A 22874-nucleotide genomic window follows, 5' to 3' on the forward strand; every position below is an offset into this window, starting at 1 on the left:
TGACGAGATGCATGCCTGCTCCACAACCTGCAGGGCATTCGAATGCAAGGACACCTCATCACTTTTCAAATAACGACTGCAGCAGACATCCAAGCTTGAAACTTACTTGCTGATATTTGCCATCTAGCCTCCAAGTAAAAGCCATTACTCTGTAAAAAGCTTGTGGTTTTAGGGCAGAAGCACTAATAGGCTGTCTTGAATGCAAGTCCTTTACTTCCATATTGGAACTCACTATTTAACATCACACTATACCAGTGTTGCATCACTAATCTCAATGACTGCTGGCAGCAACAGCCACTACGTAAAATGTTGTGGTGTATTAGTGCATGGCACGCTTGTACTTGCATGATTGTATATGTATGCTTTTTGCTCATCAAATGTCTGTTAATAGCATGAGTGTTTGTCTTATTTTTGCTTCTTTTGCCTGCGCCTGCTTTGGTCAGATGATGAATCACCACACAGCAAAGCAGAGGAACAGCACAAATGAACACTGAGGCCGCTCTTCATCATTTCATTAACAATGTCTTATCAAAAGTACAGAGGGGATGAATTGCAGAATTGTCAAATGTATTCTGTCAATTGCGAGTGATTTCCAGGCAGGAACTACTTGTCTACTGCAGAGGTTTTCATGAATCTCACAGAGTATGTGTTTAGTGCAAGAATCTTTCACGACGTACTGAAAAAAAGTATTGGTAGCAACCTTGGATAAGCAAACTGAAACTGCTTTATAATGATCAGAGCGCTTTTATTACACAACTGCAGTGATCCAGTGTGAAAGGATGTCATCAGAATGCAATGTCAGTTGAACTTACTTTCACACATTCATATTTCACAATATTTTACAGCACAGCTTTAAGATTACTTCTAAATACATGCAGACAGGAATAAAGCAGCTTTCCACTGTGCTACTAGTAATTCAATATGGCTGCAACAAAGTTTTATGCAAGCTCCCTATGACTATCCATGCCAATTCTTCCCAGGCCTTGGTAGTGCTGTTCAAAACTAGTTTTTTTTTATAATTAAGTATAAGTAAACATTGCCATTTTCCTCTACAACGTCTCACAATGTCACAGTAACTGAACACAGGTAAAGACATCATCAACCAATGTAACCAATGCGTGGCAAGCCCTTCAAGGAGCAGTGGTCTTTCTCCAGTGCTCGGAGATCTCGTGGTGTTTCCGCCGCAACTTGCGTGCGAACGCCTTGGGACAAAAGCGGCACTGGAAAGGTCTCTCCCCCGTATGTGTCCGCACATGATACACAAGATGCGCCTTCTGCGTGAAGGCCAGGGGGCACAGGTGGCATTGAAATGGTCTCTCGCCAGTATGGATGCGGAGGTGAGTGGTCAGCTTGGTACGCACTGTGAAGGACTTGTGGCAGTAGCTGCAAACATACAACTTGTTGATGTGGACATTTTCAGAGAGGCACAGGTCACTGCTACTAGTTGCTGGTAGTGAGGATTCCGGACCTGCTTGTCTGGCAGACAAGTCTACATGTGGATGAGCACTTTGCTGCCATCTGGCGCTGCCTGCAACACAGACAATTCAATGTAGTAACTACACTCTGTGGGAGGTTCAACAGCACAACTCTTGCATTTCTTGCATCTGCCAGCTAACAGTGGCTGCAAGTACGGGTAACGGGAAATGTATATACAGTTTGCAGAGAGCACACTGTATGCTCTATGCTCAATAATTTGGAAGTAACTAGTGATGGCTTAAAGAGAAGGAAGCATGCAGGATTGACGCAAAGTGTGTGCCGTCATCAAACCTTCTATGGATCTCGACAGTATAGAAGTACAACTCCCAGCAGCTTGGAGCGGACAACTTCTCAACAGATGTAAAAAACATTATGGTGGTCGTTTGTGATGCAGGATGTTATGGATGTGCTGGGCCTGGAGGCCTGACCCTACCAAGAGAGTGTGGTGGGGCCTATGAGACTAGGAAATGCTATTTCGTCCTCCTCCTCTTTGCCATTACCACCCTGACTACTGCTATCCTTCCGAACACTTCAGTGCCCCAAACACTAGCATAATTACAGTTAAATGTTGATGTAACAAATACCAACATAAATAATTATAGCATACAACAAAGTAAACTTGAAATTTTTCTCTCCGACATCTGCATGAAAGGGAAAATTGGCATCTATTCGACAATAGCATGAGCCTTACGCCACCTTGCAGGCTACAACATTTGCCAACATTCGCATACAGCAAACATATGCTTATAATTACGATCAGATATAATAAAGGTATTTCCGTGCTGGATGCGACTTCTTTACAAGGAAAAAGTGTGTTTCTATACACTGGACAGCAACATCTGTACACTTTCAAAACTTTATACGTCACATCAGTACACACGACAAGAATTTCTTCTTTTGCTGCTACAGTCAAACAGTCAAATATCAAAGCAAGAATTAGTCCTTTACAAAAGGCGTTGCTTATGAGCTGTTGTAAACAGTGAAGTAGAGGCAAGTTTCTCTTCGCTCAAAGTTACTGCTTAATTATTTTTCATTCAGACATTCTCAAAAACCACACAGATGCCTGTGCAAGTAAGCACATATGCACGCACCAAGTTTGGAGGCATGCAGCAAATGATACGTCTGTGAAAGCATTAGGCACAGCTTAACACTTTTGTCAGACGCAAGACGCCCGAAAGACCATTCCCAACCACAACGCAGGCCCTCTGCATGGCTCAGAGGCATTACTGAAATAAATGAATTTCTCAAAGTAGTATGCATCAGAAAAATCGTAAAGTACAATCTAAACATAACCCAAAGATATGATAGCTCTGTATTAGAACTTGAATATACCAGATAACGTAATTTTGATATGCGGGAACTCAAGCCCCTCTTCCAGCATTTCTACCATTCCTACAGCAGTGTGGCGAGCTCGGTTCCTTGCGACAACGCTATCCAGATGGTGCTCACCTCCGCGCATTCGTGGCCCACGCAAGAGGCCATGTTTCTACCAGAAAGCTCGCCTTAGTGCATAGCGTTCTTCACAAGTGTTTCTTGGTAAACATTACGGTTACATAAGCTGCAGTTGCCGGGAAGTGTGGGAAGCAGTCAGGAATCTTTGAGTGCCATTGTGTTCCACTATTACAGTTGAAGCTTAAGCGTCCTCCAAATGTTTTCTCTGGAAGGACTCTACAGCATTCTTTGAAAACAGTACATGAAGTCTGCTTGTTGTTAGGTAGTGTTGTGATAAAAGCTTTTGTTCAGGTATTACACCTATGCTGCAGGACAGGGAACCACAAATACTGCTTGAAAGTTGCACACCCTATCTTAAACTTTAAAAATCAGCTATAATCTCCTGTTGACAATGTGACAGTGTAGAATGTTAACATTTCCTGTTGGCCACAGTCTCAAAAAACACCACGTACAAGAGGTGCAACACCAAGTACAATTGTGGAAAAAGATTGATTCACATAATGGGCCAGTTCACCAATTTACTTTACTGACCGATTATGATGTGGCGTAGAGGTAACAGATCCAAATGCGCATTTGGACTTGATAGACAAACTGCTGGCAGTAGGGTTCAGTTCCGCTCACTTATTTTCAGTGAGTGCTATGAGCAGAACATTGCTTCCACCATGTGAATCTACCTTAAACAACTTAAACATGGACAAATTCACAACAAAACATAAGTGAGAGAACATGGCAAGCTGGTTTCACGAAATCAGCAGTGGCCACTGGAAAGTGAATAATTCACTAAGCCATGGAAGACAGGACAAATAAGCAGAAGAGAGGACATAGCCCCCAGCACCGTTGTCCTCTTTGTCCCATGTCACAATGTTGTGTGTTCTTCCCTCTGATTTTCCAACCTTCTTTCCAGACCATACAGTGAATTGTGCCTTGCCCAACAGGTCTAAATATCTACCTTCAAGAAAAGAGAAAGAAGGCGTCCAACAGAGAAAAGTGCTATACTTATGGTCCACGTCCCACACCAAGAGAATTTCATCGCTTTCTGTGGCAGCGGCCAACAAAGGAATAGCATGGTGATGTAGGGGAGCGCGATCATCACATATGAAGCTGAAGGACAACATGAGAGTGCTCATGTTGTCCTTTTCTGTGGCTTTGTATGTGTTGATTGCAATCCCCATACTTCATCATGAAACCTTACCAACTCGCCCAAATATCTATCTCGTGATAGGAGCAGCACATCGGTGGTGGTGAAATAATTTGCTGCTTAACGCTTCAACCTGACTGCTCTTCTTCACAGTACTAAATATTGTTTGATACGATTCTATTGGACCCCAAACCTCAAAATTACAGGTCGGTAGGTCTGTGGTGGGCTGCAATATGGCCATTCAGTGCGTATTAAGATTCTCCATGCCCAAGTAGCAAACATATTCAAAAACATTTTTTTAACCAATACAATGCAACCTCGAAGATCAGGCTAAAGTGCAAATTTCAGCACCTTGGCAGAAATTTGCAATTGGATCATAGGAGGAACTGCAATGCACTGTAGTATCTAACGTTATCTCTGCAAATTTTTGCTTCGCTTCTTTTATTTAGTCTTTCTTCCGCTGGCTTGCGGAATGGTTGTGGTATCTGGAAAAAAAAAATAAGAGCGTGAAACACAGAGATTTCAACCAAGAACTGCAATGAAAATGTGCAGTGCATGCGACATTGGGTTTTATAATGTACTCGATGCAATAACCTCCCAACTAACAAACCTGCCATGACGACTCAGTGGCTACGGTGCTCTGCTACTGATCATGTACTGCCAGGATTTAATTCTTATAGTCACCACAGCCACACTCCGAAGGGGGTGACATATAAATATGCTCATGTAGTTAGAATTAGGTGCATACTGAAAGAATCCCAAATGGTCAAAATTAAACTGGTTGCTTTAATACCATACTGTTGCTTTGTCATATTAAACTATTAAACTGCAGGATAAATCACTCATAATTAAATCCCTGGCCCTTTCAAGAAATAAATAATATACAATGTTACTGTATGCAAAACATACCATAGAGATGCTTTGTCTTTCTTATTCGCAGAAATACTCAACGTATTCTGTAAAAGAGGTTTTTGCTCAACACACATGCAAATGTCGAATACTAATTTACAACCATGCGACAAGAAAATAAACACATAACAAAACCGTGCAAGCGGGAAGGATCGGTGAAGCCTAGATCAACTGCACTTCTTGAAATTAGTTGAGCAAGTTTGTATCCTGTGAGCAAAGCAAAACAACCTGCTGCCTGAACTAGTTCAGCACTCATCTTTCTTCATACTGTTGTGTGCCCAAATACCATGCTAGCAAGGCAGTTTAAGGGCTAAGCTTTCAAGAGGTGCAGTTCTGTAGCCCTTCCAAAGAATAGTATGGAAAAAGCTAGTTGCTCTTGCTTTCTGTAAAGTGTTTCAGTTGGTAAACCATATAGTGCTTGCTTGTGTGTGTTAGTGGCATACGCATGAGGAACATGTGGTCTGCACAATTTGAAGCAGCATCAGAGGCAAATGTTGCACTACACAAACTGAAATAATGCTCGTTGCACTAGCTCTTATTGGTGTTTGAACGATCTCAAGGATTTACACTATAATGAGATGGGCCAGATAATTCACACTGACCAAGAGAGAGAGTGAGGAAAGGGGACGGTAAGAACACATTGATGCGCTCCATTCGTACCCCATGTCTCACGCTGTTTCGTTTTATTCAAGGAATCTTGAATTTCCTGACGCTGCCAAAGGTAAGCTACAGAAGCAAGCACTGCAGCAGCTACGCTTTTCGGACCAAAATTTTAACCAGTTTCCATTAAACAAAGTGCATTGTTCTACATCATCTTGTCAATCAGCATTATGCAATGGACGAAGTCTGTGTGCGCACCCAATGATAGCATTTGATTTGCATTAAAGACAGTGCAAGTGCACAACCTAACACAAGCTTGTGGAATGCAGCTGTCACGAACAAACCGATTGTCTATACCGTGCACTGCGGTGCCTGTGTACTTAATTAAGTGCGATGCACTTCACTTGTTCTCCAAGTATTAAAGAAGAAAGAAAAGAAAGAAGAATGAATACTGACAGTGCACGTGACCAACGCTTTATCAACATGACAGGGCTGCTTCAAAACTAATTTACAAGGAGTCACGGAAGAATAGTACTGACCGCAATAGAAGAAGAACTGTTGAGTTTAATCAAATGGAAGCAGACAGTTCCCTTCGACACCTTCACTGAGAGTGCGTCTTCATCGTCATCGCCCTCAGCTTCTGCAGAAGCAGCAAATCCACTACACAGCCAACTGCGCTCGTGACATTACCCCCTGCAGAAAGCACCGCCTTGATGCTTCAAATGTGAAATGGAGGGAAAGAAACAAAGCACATACAAGGCAACACAGATAAAAGTTTGTAAAAAGGAAAGTGTCACACAAGAGGAATGAAGGCGAGTGGAAGTGAGAATGGTCTTATCAATGTGAGTGGTACGGTTTCATCCTGGAAACATGCATAATATCCGTAGGGTGCAAAGACGGGATCGCCAATTGGTGTCTTCAGGGAGAACTTCTTAGTTCACCTCGCTGAGGCGACAGATGACTCTGTAAGAGCCGAAGTAGCTGTGCAGTAACTTTTCCGACTGGCTGCATTGGCGAATCAAGGTCCATACCCAAACTTGATCACTGGGTTGGTAGACAACCTCGCGATGGCGAGCGTTATACCTCTAGGAGTCTATGGGTTGCTGATTCTGGATTTGCTTGCGTGCAAGCTTGTGAGCTGTGTCTGTGAGCCGGGTAAATTCCTCCGTGCCAATGGTAATGTCGTATTGTTCAGGGAGGAGCATGGCGTCCATGGTGGTTGCCTCATGGCCGAAAGGAACATTGTCCCGTTGTCGATATACATGGAAAGCATGTCAACGATTGTCTTATTTAACCTCTCCGTACGACCATTGGTCCGAGGATGATATGCATTGGCTTGGTGGTGATGAGCTGTTCCATTAAGCATCCTGACGTCTTGCATTATCTGAGCTGTGATACCTGTGCCACAATCTGTAATGACTACTGCTGGTGCACCATGCCGGAGGACTATGCTGTGGATGAAAAAGTGCACATCACTAGTAGTGGCTCACTGGAAAGCTCCCGTTTCGCAATATCACGTCAGGTAATCAGTCGCAACCACGATCCAGCAGTTAACAGAAAAAGACTTGGTGAAGGGCCCGAGCAAGTCCATGCCGATTTGTTGAAATGGTTGTGTTGGTGGTGTAATAGGTTTCAGGAAACCGGCTGGGAGCTGAGGTGGAGTCTTTCGGCGTTGGCAGTCACAGCAAGTTTTCACGTAATGCTTGACTTCCTCGGCAAGCTTGGGCCAGTAGTAGCATTGTCGGATTGGGGTCAAAGTACGCAAGAATCCCGAATGGCTTGAAGAAGGCCCATCGTGGCAGGCGGACAGAATATCGGCATGTAGCGCGGATGGAACGACAAGCAGATGTCCAGTCGGCAGGGAAGGGTTAATATTCTTTTTATACAAGTCATTGTTGCGGAAACAGAAGGAAGTTGGTGAATGCGTGAATGTCCGTGGAGGATGCAAACTTCGGCCTTTAAGATAGTCTATAAATTGCCTGAGTTCTCAATCGTCTTGCTGTTGCCGAGCCAAGTCGGATATATTGACAGTGCAAAGGAAAGTACCACCATCGTCAGCATCACTTGACACCATTGCAGGTGGAGCGCGCGAACGACAGTCAGCATCAGTGTGCATCTGGCCAGACTTGTAGATGATTGTTACATCAAATTCTCAAAGACGAAGGTTCTACCTGGCAATACGTCCTGAAGGGTCTTTGAGATTGGCTAGCCAACAAAGGGCATGATGGTCAGTAACCACTCCAAACAGACGACCGTATAAATATGGCCAAAACTTAGATATCGCCCAGACAACAGCTAAGCATTCCTTTTCAGTGTTAGAGTAGTTCATTTCTGCAGAGGTTAAGGTGCAGCTAGCGTAAGCAATAGCACGTTTAACGCCAACTTGCCACTGCATGAGGACTGCACCGAGGCCGATGTTGCCAGCATCAGTGTGCAGTTCAATGCCAGCATATTCATCAAAGTGTCCAAGTAAGGGCAGTGTCTGGAGGCACCTCTGAAGCTCGAAGGCGGCTCTCTGCTCTGGACCACAAACAAATGGAACATCCTCCTTGTGAAACAAGTGAGGGGTTCTGTGATCTTGGAAAAATTCTCCACAATATATTTGTAGTATAAGCAGACGCCCAAGAAGCGGCGCACGTCACATTTGTTGGCTTGTGGTAGAAATACGGCAAGAGCCATACTTTTTTCTGGGTCTGGCTGTACACCTTCATTACTAACAACGTGGCTAAGGAACTTCAGTTCCTGATAACCAAAATTGCATTTCTCAGGTTTTAATGACAAGTCTGCAGATCAAATTGCAAGGAACACAGACTGAAGTCTCTGCAAGTGTTGTTCAAATGTCCGAGAAAAAACAACAATGTCGTCTAAATAGACAAGACATAATTCCCACTCAAGACCTGACAGCACAGTGTCCATCATCCTTTGAAAGGTCGCGGGAGCTGAGCATAATCCAAAAGGCAGCACTTTAAATCCGCACAGACCGTCAGGAGTTAAAAAGCAGTTTTTTTGCAATCTCGTTCATCTACTTCTGACGGTATCCGCTACATAAATCCATTAAGGAGAAGTATTGGGCATGTCAAAGACAGTCGAGAGAGTCATCTATACGGGGAAGAGAGTAGACACAAACACAAAACCGAAGAGTGCCGTCCTTCTTGACAAGTACAACGGGCGACACTCATGGGCTGGTTGAGGATTGAATTACATAGTCATCTAGCATTTGCTTCCTTGACAAGGAATCGCCTCTTGCTCCTTTTGTGACACGCGGTAGACGTGCTGACGCACAGGATGTTTGATCAGATCTGTTATAATACGGCGCTTCGCGATGGGGGTCTGTGTTACTTTTGGCGTGGATGTAGAACTATCACTACACATGCATAAAATACTTGCTCTTTCACTCTTTCTGTGTGGCTGACAGCTCAGGATTTACATTGACTGTACTGACAACCATGGTGTCACTCTTAGAGGCTGCAGCAAGCTCAGCACGCGTAGGACCTATTGCACCTCTAATATCTTCAAAGTGAACAATGGCCGTTCGCTGTGCCATGTGTTGGTACTCGCCACTGAAGTTCATCAACTAAAAGCTCAGCCATTCGGCAGCTCAGTTGAATAATGCCACAGGCGACACAGACTTGCCAAGCCAAGAGCAAGGACAAGTTTCCTTCAGCAATGCCACTACTACCATGGGCGCAGTCACTTTCAACAGTTACGAACATACTGGTTTGCAGCGGGAGTGTCACAGTGCCATCAACAACACGCAATGCTGCCTTAAGCGTGTTACTATCTTGCAGTACTGGGGCACAGTTGACAGAAAATGTTATAATCAGTTCCCGAAGATCGATAACAGCACCATGCTCGCGAAGAAAATTCATTCCAAGGATGACTTTCTGAGAGCACTCATGCAACACGATAAACGAAGCAAAGTACGTTGACTGGCGGATTTTGAGCCTGGCGGTGCATCTCCCAATCGCCTTCAAGAGATGACCATGTGCTGTCCGAAGGCTTGGTCCGTGTCATGGCGTCATGACTTTTCTCAGTTCAGCAGCTAGTTTGGCAGTGGTAACAGAATTATCGGTGCCAGTATCCACGAGGGCAGTGACCGGGTAGGTGTCGACCTGAATGGGGCTGTCTGCGGAAACACTTTTGTAGCCAACGGCATGTGGCGGTGAAAGGGAATCGTTGGTGGTTGGCTGGCGTATCGGGGACGAGGATGTCTTAAAAATCCGTCAACAGTGGCCTCATCCCCGGAGGTCGCTCCTCCTAGTTTCCTCGGCATGGGCTTCGGGACCTAAGGGATCTGCCCCCAACGTTATGAGCAAACGGCAAGCGTTGGCTGGGGTACAGAGAATGTCAAGGAGAGGGAGAGCGGGACTGGCATCGTGGAAAAGTCGGGGACTGCTGGCTCGCCAAGTACTCGACAATAGCTCGGGGATGCTCACTATCACGGGGTCGACGTGCGTCTGGGTGAAACCCAGGAAGGCCCATCTGACGGTATGTACACTCACAATATAGGTGGCCTGCTTCACCACAATGGTATAAGAGCGGCCGATTGTCTGGAGTGCTCCAAACACTGGATTTCTGCATATTTTTACTTAGGTTTGACGAAGGCAGAGGGCTCGAAAAGTACTGAGAACTTGAGAAGTGCTGTGTCCTCTGTTGTGTGGGTGGGCGGGACGAATAGCCGACTGATGACATAGGAGATTTTATGGCTTCAGCATACTTCAAGGAGGGGCTGCGAATGGCAGCGCGACCAGCAGTTGCACCAGCTGCCTGGCCTCTTCACGAACCACATTACTTAAACCAGTCACGTGGGATGGAGAAGACATCGCAGGAATTTGTTGCAGCTTCTCGCGTACAGTACTGTGCATGAGCTCCCTTAGGGTCGTCAAATCGGGTGGCCATGGACGACGAGATGTGAAGATACTCTGGTGCTTGTACTGCGATGACCGCTGCCGTAGCATACGCGCTATCATTGTTGCATCATTTAAGAGTTTGGCTACGTTACCTGGTAGGTAACGTAGCCTGGTGGCACGCTAGACCTACGAACAACTGCTCTTTCATGCCCTGCATCAACAAGCATACTTTTTCTTCTGTCATTCCGAGATCAGCGTGCCGGAACAGCCGTGGCATGTCTTCAACAAACACGGCGACGCTCTCATTTGGTCTTCAATTCCTGGAATTGAGTGCACGTTCTGCTTGCTCCTTCTGGTCTAAATTTCCATAGGTATTGCGCAGCTGGCTACAAAATTCTTGCCAGGAAGCCAAACTAGCTTCGTGGTTTTCTAACCAGATGCACACCAAATCTTCGAGGGCGACGTAGACATACCGGAGCTTCCAGTGGTCCTCCCATTCACTGACACTGGCAACTCAATTGTAGTGGTCCAGCCAGTCCTCCACATCCTCGAATGCGTCACCGTGAAACAACCTTGGTGTTCACAGCATGTTGCAAATCCACGGAGCAGACGGAGTGGTGCTCTCTCCAGTCTGGCTATTCACTGAACTGCTTGTCATGGTTGTACTATTGAGAGGGGATCCAGCTCTGGTGATAGTCCTAGTTGTCGCCGGCTGCACTGAAGCTCAGTGTCAAAGGTGTCGCAATCTAAGTTGAGAGCTTCCTATTGGTCACAGTGCATGGAACGGTTTACCCCGCACCTCCACCAGTCACATTACTATATATATGATGAAAACTGTCTGAGTTTAATCAAATGGAAGCAGAAAGTTCCCGCCCGACACCTTCACTGAGAATGCATCTTCGTCGTTGTCGGCCTCAGCATCTGCAGAAGCGGCAAACCCACTACACAGCCAACTGTGCTCGTGACAATATGTTTCCTTGGTCAAAAACTCCTTCTGATGGCTATATCTCTTTTTAACTCCTCCAAGTACATTACCACAGTAGCTTCAAGTCATCATCAGGTCATCATCATGATGCCGGGCATCTGCAAAGTTCTGACGAAGGTGCTGCATTGTGTTGCTCGTGTCATGAAGAACAAACCAACGATAAAAGTACTTCATGAATGTAATACTAGGGCCTGCGCTTGCAAATGATACACTGCAAGTGTGACCCACAAATTCTTTCAGGCACTCCAAGGTGACAGTTACCCCAAAAGATAACACCTGTACAGCCCGTCCGACATTCATCTTTGCAATATTGTTTGGTTAGACATGCTCGTGACTGAGGTAGCGCACTGGTCTTACTTTCAAGTCTTTATGAAGCTCTTAAACAGCTTTGAGATGCGAAGATGATATTTTTTCTTTTGGCCAGGTATCATGGGCCAAGAACTGGGAGCACACATTTTTCAGAACGTAGCACAGATCAAGGCTAAGGAGAAGGGGTCGCTATGGGTCACAGGGATGTTCGATCCAATAAGTCAGCCATGTCCCAGGATCTTAAATGCATGCACATTTACTTTGTGGTTGTCAGTAACCAGCCTCGTGATGCGAAACCCACAAGTTTCCACTTTCTTCATGATGAAGAGAACCAGCTCATGGAGTTGAATGCCAGCCAGCAAAAAGTAGCCTACCGGGATTCTGCAAGTTGTGGACAATCCGCTGATCACAAAACAGAGGAGCGAGTTCGCTAAAACAATATCCTTGTGGTCTCTCGAGCCAAGGTCTATGTGGCCAACAAAACAGTCTTGCTGCTTGTGGTACTGGAGTTTCTTTTACCCGCATCTCATCAACAGTGAGAGAGCGCACCCTGGACTGGGGCGCCAGCAAATACTGGCATTCCGTTCGCAGCCATGTTTCAATCAGCTTTGTGAAGCCTGTCTCTACATTTTGTACACCGACATTTGCAGATAGTGTTTCTACTAGGCAGTCTCCCGAGTTCCTTGCCCTGCTGATGTTCACAAGCCATTGTTGACAAGTGCCTGAGTACAACACAGTGACGAGTTGTCTCCTCAAACCAAGTCGTTTACTTTTTCTTTTTTTTTTTCTTTTTTTCCGGAAGTTTCTCATCTGGTCACGCAGAAAAAATGCAGCAGGTTGCTTCTGCCAGGTTGCCTCTATTAAAAAGCAAATGTCACACACAAGGCTGTCCTCTTGCAGGTGATTACGCTCCAGCTTATATTTGTCAACTCTGTGGAAGTTGCTGGATTTGGATCTTCTAGCATCTTTCTTTCCGCAATCAGCAAGCTTGGTGGTGCTATCCACTAGGACACTTTGGTCGCACTGGCCCGCCGGCTCATATTCGCGGAGTGAGACGTCCACGGTAGCGTCTCCTTCCTTAGTCATTGGTTGAATAGATATTGAAGATGGAAGCAAGATCGATGGGGAAGTGACAGGTTGAGAAGCATCCATCTGTAGCGCAAATGCTGAGGTATTGGGCCGAGTTTAGAGTCACAGCATGCAATCATTCGCGGCGCCTCGTTCCCCCTCCTCCTCTGTCTTCTGCATTGGATTGGCGCGGCTCGCTACGTACTTGCACTCGCATTTCCGGGCCAATGCCTCCTTTACAATGCCTTTACAATGCCGGACAATGCCTCCTAGTAAAGGAGGCATTGTCCGGGCACAGATTGGTGTCGCCATTAGTAGCTCGAACCAAAAGAACACGCGCAAATGCAAACAAGCGAGAGTATCGCGACAGCGGCGGGAGCTGATGATGATGATGCATTGTGGCTAATTCCTTTGTAACGGCTGGTTTCCTTTAAAGCACCCTAGCCGGAGAAAATATATACCTGTCAAAGAAAAATGGGGGAAGAGAAAGAACAAAAAGAGAGGGCAACCCCAGCTCTTTTGTTCACACAGCCCGATCTGGTGCACAGACATTGACATTGAAACTGGGATTCATTTGTTCCTCCCAGAGTTACGTCACTTCGTGCTCTTGCCAAGTCGTACACCACCACTGTGCCAGTCTGTCCTTCGTTACACGCATTGTGTTACGACACCACCGAACCCTGCTCCCGCACTCCATTCTCACTCCCAAATCACAGTGCTAGCAAGAGTCACTGGACTCTAGTGCTAGCGGGAGCGTGATGCCCTGTGTGTGTCATGGGCTCAAACCGGCACACCGGAGGACCAGGTGTTCCAGACATGCCCAATTACATATGGGGTCAACGGATGGGTCGAAGTGGTGCTGGTACTCAAGCGTGCGCAGTGCTCCTGCTCTTGCCTCAAAGAGGAGCACACTGTTACCACTGTTATCATACAGCTCCTCCATTTTAATGTTGGTTTAGCAAGTGCTATAGGTCAGCAAAGTCGATTTTACCACCGTTACATTTCCGCCACCTCATGGTCTGTACGGCCACTGCCCACTTGGACTCCCGGTCCTTGCATACTGGTTTCGCAAGAAATCCATATTTGCGGAGCAGAAATTGAGCCCGCTTGCACCACTGGGTCTGTTGCCCTGTTATGCAGATGTATCTAAACACATGCCTCGGCCATTGTGGGTCGTCCATGAGCTGCATAAGTCCTTCGTAGAGGAGTTCACACTTTGCTTCACACGCCTCACATGCGGATCAATCCAGATCACCCTGAATGGCCTCGATTTCAATGCACTCATGACAGCCAAGGGCCAGACGAGCCACCTCTTGCTGCCTTTGCTCCAACCACCCCCAGGGACATGCACAGATTTCCACATCTCAGCCAATCCGGAAGCGGTTGCACCCCAACAGAACCTTGATGTAGAACCTTTGCTGCTCTCTGTGATGTTTTGCGTAGGTTCTCATCATGAGTTGCCAGCAGGTCGCTTATTGTGCTGAACTCCATGCACACTGAGATACCAGTATTCCATGGCTCACTATATTGGTTCACCTCCAGGCACGCGCTTGTTGGCATTGGGCTGTGGGCCTGAGAACACTAACATAGCAGATTTTCTGGCATTAAAGCTAAGGTCGAGGCAGCGTAAGCAGGTTGCAGGGAGTGTAACCAGCTGTTGAAGATCATTTAGGGTCCCTGCAAGGAGGAATTTGTCAGCGTAAACTGAACCAGGCAGCTTCCAAGTCACGGGGGTTCCGTTGTACAGGTGCCTAAATGCAAAGCTGCCTCCAGCTGCTAAAATTGCTTGCTCCAGTCCAGAAAGCTACAACATATATAGCATCAGTGACATTGGACAGCCACTGCTAGAGTCCCCGCATCACTACTGATTGCAACAGGACTCCACCAAAGCATGCAATGACCATGTTGTTTTTGTACAGCTGGCGTAACAGACCAATCCATACTTTAGGCATGTGGATGTCTGCCATCCGGTCGAACAGGTGATCGTGAAGAGACACTGTCGTATGCCTTTGACACATCCAGAAAGCACCCCTAGAGGCTTCTTGACTCCTTGCGGGCTACTTCCACTACCCTGTTTGCGTCACGGCCCTGCACGCCCATTGAGAGGGGTGAGGGAGGAGGGGGTGCGACGACGTTGGGAGAGCATATTGCCAGTATTGCCAGGCACTGGTCATACAACCATAGAGGTATGATACATCTGTCAAACGATAAAACCGAGGAAAGGCGTCATGTAGCCACACACGAGACACCGCCGCAGTGGAGATGGCGCTTCGCTATTCCTAGGCGGCAACTTCATCTTTGTCGCGTCTCTCCTCTTGCCGGTGCGCGCTCGCTTTTTTTTTTCAAACTCAAGGGCGCATACCCGACACATGCGCGCACCATTTTTCGACATTAACGGGCACTGTTTTCTGCTGGTTTCTGAAGTACCACTGCAGATGGCGTTCCGTTCACTTTCGGTCGGGCTGTATGTCCGCAAGGTCAATTTTACCACAATTGCATTCCGCCACCTCATGGTCTCCTCTTCAAACACTTGAAGAGGAGATCATTGGGCGATGCATCCCAACAGGGTCTGCACAAATTAAAATGACACATTCTCGGCAAAAGAGAACTACATAAAAATGAGAGAGAATGACAGCAAGTTTGTATAAGGGACACCTTGCTATGCTAGACTGGGGTAAAGGGTTAGCTATAACAAAACATAAGGACCATTTGCAAACGTGCGGAAATGCACAACCGGAGTGCAACTGCAGCTGTGCTACCACAAATCTATAGCCGTACTGTGGTGGCTGTATACACAAATACAAACCTGGTCCTTTCAAGTTCGAAAATTGCTTTATTTGCTCACTTCTTACATATGGCAAGTCCTAAAGAATTACACCAGTGAGAACAGCTTACATACACTGCAACAAAAACGACCACCACTCTTGTATACGTATATACATATACACTTAGACCTCAATTTAACTAAGTCCATGGGACCCAAGGCTTACCGTGCTACATTAAGGACAGTAAAAGCACTCATGTGACAACATAATATAGTTCAAGAGCCAAAAAAAGACATAACTTTTGCATTTACAGAATTTTTTTGGAATAAAGGATTGCAGACTAAGGCTGCCCTGAGAAGACAACACCTGTTTTATCTTGGCTGCTATACAGCAACTGGTGCCATCTGATAAGCCAACGTTGAGTTTGTAACGCTGCAATGGAGTGTTTCATAAAAGCAAAACTAGCCATCCTAAAACAGGCAAGGTAAGGCGTTCACTTTTGAAATAAATTTTGTGGTATTTTGAAACCAACACATTCCCTATATGCTGAGTTCAATACGCAAAACCAGGCTTTATAGGACACATAAAGTCAATAAACGCATAAATCCATATGGGACCTCAACAAACGCGTCATTTGTAGCGTTAAAATAAAATAAGGCAATGAACGTATAATGCACTTCAAGTGGTATTTTGGGAATAATTAAGTTTATCAACAAGGACATGTAGAAAAAAATAAAGGGGTGAAGCACAAATGCAGTGAACTTAAATGTGTGAAGGAGCAATAAATATGTAACACACAGCTAATATTAGAAGGCTAATGAGCTAGTATGTGTAGCAATTTGAATGATTTCTGAAGTGCTGACCCTTGGAACAAGAATACAGCAGTTGACAACTCATGCACAACCTCTCTGCAGAACAAATGTGGTCGTCACTGATAGTTTTAACAGGTGAAAATTTCCTATTTCTCCTTGCTCGCAGGGTGCTTAGCTTCCCTGCAATCCCTATGAAGTATCCATGCCCTGCCACATGTGTACCTTCTCCATGTGCTTTTGCCGGTGTGGCTTGCGTGTGAACGTCAATGGACAAAAGCTACACTGATATGGCTTTACGCCTGTATGCGTTTGTGTGTGCCGCACCATGCCCGATTTTTGTGTAAAGCTCATAGGGCAGAGGTGACAGCGGAACGGTTTCTCGCCGGTGTGGATACGTAGGTGATCGTCCAAGTTACTCTTTTGAAAGAAGAGCTTGTTGCAGTAGTCGCACTGGTGCGAGCGCTGCCTATAACGTGCTCTTCGGAGATTCTCCATTCTCTTATGGGAAGTTGTGACATAGGAGCTCACAGGGTGCCGCACAAGGCGCCTTTCCACGTTCGAGCATCGTAGAGGGGATGGCCCTGGCTGGTAATGCACGGCTTGAATGTCTGCACAAAAGAAAGCGACACATTCTGAGCAAAACATACTACCTGCAGTTTTCTGCACCAATGAGCATGTTGGTTCGCTATCCCAAGGCTGCAGTTGTCAGTGAAGGACATGGTTCTCCTTATGTTAGCGCAAGAAGCAATCGCACACAGGTAGTGAGAAGAGGCAAATGGGAACAATAGTGAACGACCACAAGGATGTTAGGCAGGTTATGTCAGTGACTTGGTAGGAAAAGGATGGTTTATTTTGAAGCTTTACAGGTGTCTTGATTTGCCCAAAATATATCATAACCTTGCAAAGTTTTCTGCCAGTGTGCATACATGAATGTGTTCCACACACCATTATTTTCCTGTGCAACCAGGATGGAAAAGCATTTTCTGCCAAATCACTAACATAGTCTACCAACATACATTCTCACAATGTACTCTGAAGAACATTTGATGACAACACAGGGTACATTTATGCATTTATGTTGTTTTATTATTCCACCTCTTATGTGATGTCGCCCAAAGAGGTCTTTAAACAACCTGTCCAAAGTATATATTAAAGAAAAGTTGAGCCAAGCCTGTCATTGTCCAGTTTCCAGCACGATATCAGAATAGAACAGGATGTGACACAGAACACCTCTTCCAATTAGGTGAAATCATGGCATGTGGTTGTGGCATAACTCTACACTAAACACGCTTTAGTCACAATACTAGCTTTCTCACTAGTGCCACTCACACAGTGGCGAATGTGGACAGCGAAATGTGTGTTTTAGCAAGATGAACAATTGTGTTGGTGGTGCGCAGCTTCTGCGTATGTGTAATCGCACCGAGTAGTCTGGCAGAGTTAAACAGCGCTTTTGGTTCCTTGGAGCAGATACTAAATCGGCGTAGCTTTCATGTGCAATGGATACCAATTTGATCCGATGCAGAAGAGAAAAGCAGAAAGATGTCAAATCTAACACTCAGCGGTGTGTGTAGTCTTATTTTGCGACAGCAAATATTTTTCCCGTTGTCCAATGGCATTAACTCACCAAAATAACAATGTCTCAAGTTTGCTCGTATTTACGTTTTATTGTGGTGTTGTAGTACATGTAGAGCGAAAGTGCATACATACTCTGAAATAGCGCAAGCCAGGTAAAAGACTCAGGAAGAAGTACCTGTCCCATTTTTGCTGTTTCAAATATGGCCGTTAAGCAACACGCCCAACTGTCCACTTTGCTACATAGTCTGCGCCCTGCATGCCTGTGTATTTGGTTCTTTGGCTGCTCGTTCAAGAGGCTGATTCGTCCTTCACCAGCTTCTTGTCATCCGCGAGTCCAGTGCAAATATTCTTTCCATAATGTGTTTTAGTGCTGTATGCATACTACAATAGCATGTAATTATCTACCATATCTTATAAAATAACCAAACATTCTCTGGTTCCAAGAAATGATTTAGAACAATCTTAACATCTACTAGTGGATTCAAATCCCCTCACTCATTTTAAGCCACGATTTTCTTTTATATGCATCCTGCAGCTTATTTATGTCTGACGATGATGATGGTGAATGCAAATGGCTAGTGGTATGTTAGTTAGCGGTTAGATGACTTTTAACTAATAATTTATTCAATTTGGCCCTTGAATTGAATAGTCACTATTTGCAAAGCCCAAAAAATATAGAATTATTTCATAATACTTCACACCATAACTGTGCAAGATTAAACAAAGCAAAGGCAACTATACGACAACTTTTATAGAAGCCATAGTGAACAGATTTTTTTTTTTTTAACCAGTCGAGCTTATATGCTCAGGTACTCTTCTTTCAGTCATTTTGGAACACACACCTGCATGCACATAGATATACAACAACAACAACAAAAAAGTCTGCACAACTCTGGAGGCATGAAGAAAAAAAAAATCACTGCATCTAAGCAACTAATTTTCTCTCGAAAGGCTCTGCAACATATTTTGAACAGGGTGAATGAATGGTGCTAGTTCTTAGGTTCTGTGGTGAACACTTTTATCCAGATATCATATACACCTATACATATGGCAGAGAATCGAAAATGAGACCAAAGGAAATGCGATGCACTGCTGTCGGTGGACTTGTTCGTTTAGGCATCAAGATCTAAGGTTATTTTTTCTGTAGATGTTGGCCTTTGATCCTTTTACATAGTCTTTCCTGTGCTGGCCTGTGGAATGGCGATAGCATCTGCAAGAAATGAAAGCATGAAGCTGAGAATTCAGCACAAGGTAACTGCAATAAAAACAGGAGGCACTTGCGGCATTGGAAATTGTAATGCACTCTGTGTCACCCTCCTAACGGCACGACGGCTCAGTGACTATTAGGGCTGCCACTTCACTGATTGTCCCCTTCAACCCTCATATGGCCACTCCTCTTGCCAGTTTTCAGTACACTAAAAATTGAATCACAAGCACTCTGTCTGGTGTTCATTTATGGCAGGCAACTGATCGATGGCAAGCGGATTCATTCCCAATTCCTTAACCTTCTCACTATCGTGTTATTCAAAGTTGCAAAATTAAACCATCTACCTTAGTGCTTTTTTTCTTCTTCAGAGTTAGAGCTTACTCCTAAAGACCAAACACATGCTTGGCTTCTCTCTGATAAGTTTTTTCAACAATAAGCCACTGCTAGCCCTTGCTGCATCAGCAGGCGCAACCAGTTTGACACACACAGGCAAAACGGACGCATTATGTTTGTTCTGCCGCCACACAACCCTACAGCATGAAACCTATGCACAGCCTGCTGTCAGCTTTACTCGCTGGACTTCTAAAAATATGCCAATACTACATAAAGCCTGCAGATAATCAGGTCGAACTCAGCCATGCCACTGTTACCACCGAGATCAGCCACCAATTACATCTAGTCATGCTCATTGTTACTTGCTTGCACTCGCAACCGGGAAAAATTGGGTGCAAGCATGAGTTAGTGTCCCAGGCTCCTGCACTTGACGCCATGGCATCAGTATTCATTCATTCATTTTTATTCAACATCATGTTGCATGGTTTCTCCTTGGCCTCTTCTGCTGCAGTTTTTATGCAAACGCCATAGGGTAAAAGTGCCCCTGAAATGGTATCCCGCCTATGTGGATCTGAAAATGGTGTGCAAGGTTCTTCTGCGCAACATAACAGGGGCAGAGGTGGCAAGAGAACTGTCTCCTGATGGTATGGACGCATAGGTCTACAACCAAGTGGCTCCTCTGCATGAAGGCCTTGCCAAAGTAGTTGCACTTGTGGAGACACTCACCTCTGTGTATTCTTTGGTGAATCTGCGTGCTTGTGTGGAGAACCGTGATGTAGACTCACATGAGACACTGCCACAGATGCCGTTCCCTGTGAGAGTCTAATCGAGGTCAGTTGGGATGAATATGCACATCAACAAAGTCTGTTTAAAGCAATCTGGCCCATTCTCAACAAAAGATACAGAGGAAATTGAGAGGAAAATACAGGGAGTTTAGCCAGCATAAGGTGCAAATGGCTACTCTGTACTGGAGTAACAAGGTAATAATACTGAAACATAAGTAGACACAAGATTTAAATGAGAAAACAACTTGAAATTGCACAGCATTTACAGCCCATGCGTGACTAAAGAAAGCAGTACCACATTTAAGGCCCCTGTGTCGTTAACAGTCCACACAGTAACAGTCCTTCACACTAATGGAGCCATTTGTATATTCTGTCGGCATGGTGCAGGTATCTTCCCTTGGGGCTTTGATGCTTCGCATTAAAGAGTTAGACAGCGAATGTATAAAGGATACGTCCGTACAGTTATACAAGTTTGAAATTAGATTCTTTGAGTGATGGTTGTCCCGTAAGATGTGACTGATGCCTTCTCGACATGAGACATGATTTACTATTAGTTTCGTACCCGCATCAGCCGCAACTGCCGCCCGGATTATCGTGTTTTGCGTGATCTCTGTGGTTTGTGTGGCATACTTTAAGTGACGAGTATGTTTCCGGGGAAGCATAAACTAGCTCAAATAGAAAGTTCCTTTCCCTGTGATTGTTTGGCCTACGTGGGCATAATCTGTGAGAAGAGCACCAGGGCAGTCCCAGAATACGCTTAGTATGGCATTTCGTGATGCCGGCGCGGACTGGTGAGTGCCCCTGTGAGAGTCTAACAGTTCACGTGCTGTTTGCTTTGCGATTTCGTTCCTGGGTCATAATGGTGGACCCAACACTCATCCATGATGACGAGGCGGTCGAGTACGTTATCAGTGTGGCTCTCGCAACGCTTTAACATTATTGCCGCAGCTTGCAAGTCATTCTCATTCTGTATTGCTGTGAGCATTCGTTCAAACCAGAGCGCGGCTACCTTTGTCACGGTGGATACTATGCACTGAGCCCGCACTCACGTTATCCTGCGGCACTATTTGTTCAACAGATATCCGCCAGAGCAATGGAGCCTCCACTTCCATTAGTAATTTGTTGTTCACCATCGAGCGACGGTCGGTTACATTGTTCCTCGTCGTCCAGGCTAGCTTGATCGCATTGAAATCGTCTGCGCAGTTTCAAAACAGTGTCATTAGTTGGGACGTTGTCACCGTGCACCACCACCAGCTTGGCATAAATTTGCTTGGAATTGCATTCTTTCAAATGCAGAAAACAGATCACCGTTTGTGTACCAAATCATTGTGTCAAACTTTTTAATGGACGCTGACATCTTTCTTTCGATACCCTAGCGGTGTTTCGTGGTACTGAATATATAAGTGGAAGGATGATTGAGGCTCAATCCTTTGAATCGGACGGCAACGTGGCCTCTGACGGAGTGTACTTGAACCATAGAATAAAGCTTGAACCATTGCCTCTGAACATAGAGTTTCATATTATATGCCTTTGAACAACGTTACTAGCCTCTGAAGGCGCATCAAGAACGTTCGGCGCATCCACGCGCCATTGGATGGCACTCTCTGAGTCCATAATGCACATCTTAGAGGCTGTGCTTTTGCTGGTAGAATGCGGCAGGCGCGATTTCGGGAGACTTCGAATTTTGAACACCACCTACGATTACCGACAATTACGATAAAACATTCACAGGCGGTTACGATACTCCCTAATGCAAAATTTGAGCGCACTTCTATACGCGTTTTCAGTTGCACCGATCAACGCACCGCACTGCAACGACTGGCAGAGCCGGCAACTGCAGCTTATGCAACCGTGATTTTTACCGTTCTTTATTCGAAGGCGAGCTACAACGTCCTGAGCGCGCCCGGAGTACAGTGTACACGGAGCGAGTGCGGAATGCATGGAGGCGGAATGCCTCCAAGATGGCATGCGCGAGAGAGAGTGACGAAGAAAGTGCGCTTTTTATGCGAAGCATATTACTAGAGTTCAACCCAGCTCCTCAGGCGCGGCGGTGTCGCCTTCAATACCACGTGACACCGTGACGTCACGACAGAGGAGAAACGGGGCTCCAACTCGCGCCGTCGCTCGCGGCGTCGCCTTCAAGGCTGACCACGTGACACCATGACGTCACGACAGAGGAGAAACGGGGGCTCCAACTCGCGCCGTCGTGGCGGTATATCATTGTATTTTTCTTTCTCTATGGGTATATAAGCAGCTGCGCTTGCCTCTGCTAGACACTCACGAGGTGAGATGCCTCCTGGAGACAGAGCTGCTCGTTGGAATGAGAAGCGAAGGTTGCGGCGTGCTACAGAGACTGTTTCTAGGTGGCTTTGCTACGGCGCAGCGACTACTCGCCCCGCATCGGACGCGGTGAGCGTCGAGCAACGCAGCGTTCGGCGCGACAACGAAATGTGCGCCTGAGCAACCGCCGCACGCCTGAGCCGGCGCCGACGACACCGGCTTTTCTGCGACAAGTAGCTAATGACCCAGTAATCACGGCACGAGACCTCATTTACTTCAGAGCGCGACAGGTAATTATCTGCAGTCTTTTTTGTAGCGACCAGTCCAAGT

General features: G+C 45.7%; 2 protein-coding genes across 8 annotated transcripts in view; both read right to left on the bottom strand.

Annotated features, from left to right (window-relative positions):
• The window catches only part of LOC139061130 (uncharacterized), a 30018-nt gene extending 17047 nt beyond the window's left edge, over nucleotides 1-12971 (bottom strand). The window contains exon 1 of the mRNA XM_070540713.1: nucleotides 12094-12971. Coding sequence (XP_070396814.1) covers nucleotides 12094-12871 — 778 coding nt within the window. The 5' untranslated portion in view covers nucleotides 12872-12971. The remainder of the gene's footprint in view (nucleotides 1-12093) is intronic.
• On the bottom strand, nucleotides 725-21779 carry LOC135912324 (zinc finger protein 8-like). 7 transcript variants are annotated; one of them, XM_065444731.2, is made up of 4 exons: nucleotides 21314-21770; nucleotides 20206-20291; nucleotides 16893-16972; nucleotides 725-1528 (listed from the first exon to the last, which is right to left on the bottom strand). In XM_065444731.2, exons 1-4 carry the CDS (start codon nucleotides 21395-21397, stop codon nucleotides 1131-1133), a joined length of 648 nt encoding a protein of 215 aa, XP_065300803.1. In that variant the 5' UTR covers nucleotides 21398-21770; the 3' UTR covers nucleotides 725-1130. The 7 variants fall into 7 exon arrangements, 1 of the variants encoding a protein (XP_065300803.1); XR_011515202.1 differs by lacking the exon at nucleotides 725-1528 and adding an exon at nucleotides 19011-19149 and having other exon boundaries at nucleotides 15601-16972; nucleotides 21395-21779; XR_011515201.1 differs by lacking the exon at nucleotides 725-1528 and adding an exon at nucleotides 19011-19149 and having other exon boundaries at nucleotides 15601-16972; nucleotides 20206-20301; nucleotides 21395-21778.
• Nucleotides 21780-22874: the final 1095 nt, after the last annotated feature.

This window comes from Dermacentor albipictus, chromosome 6, assembly GCF_038994185.2.
Source record: "Dermacentor albipictus isolate Rhodes 1998 colony chromosome 6, USDA_Dalb.pri_finalv2, whole genome shotgun sequence".
NCBI lineage: Eukaryota > Metazoa > Arthropoda > Arachnida > Ixodida > Ixodidae > Dermacentor > Dermacentor albipictus.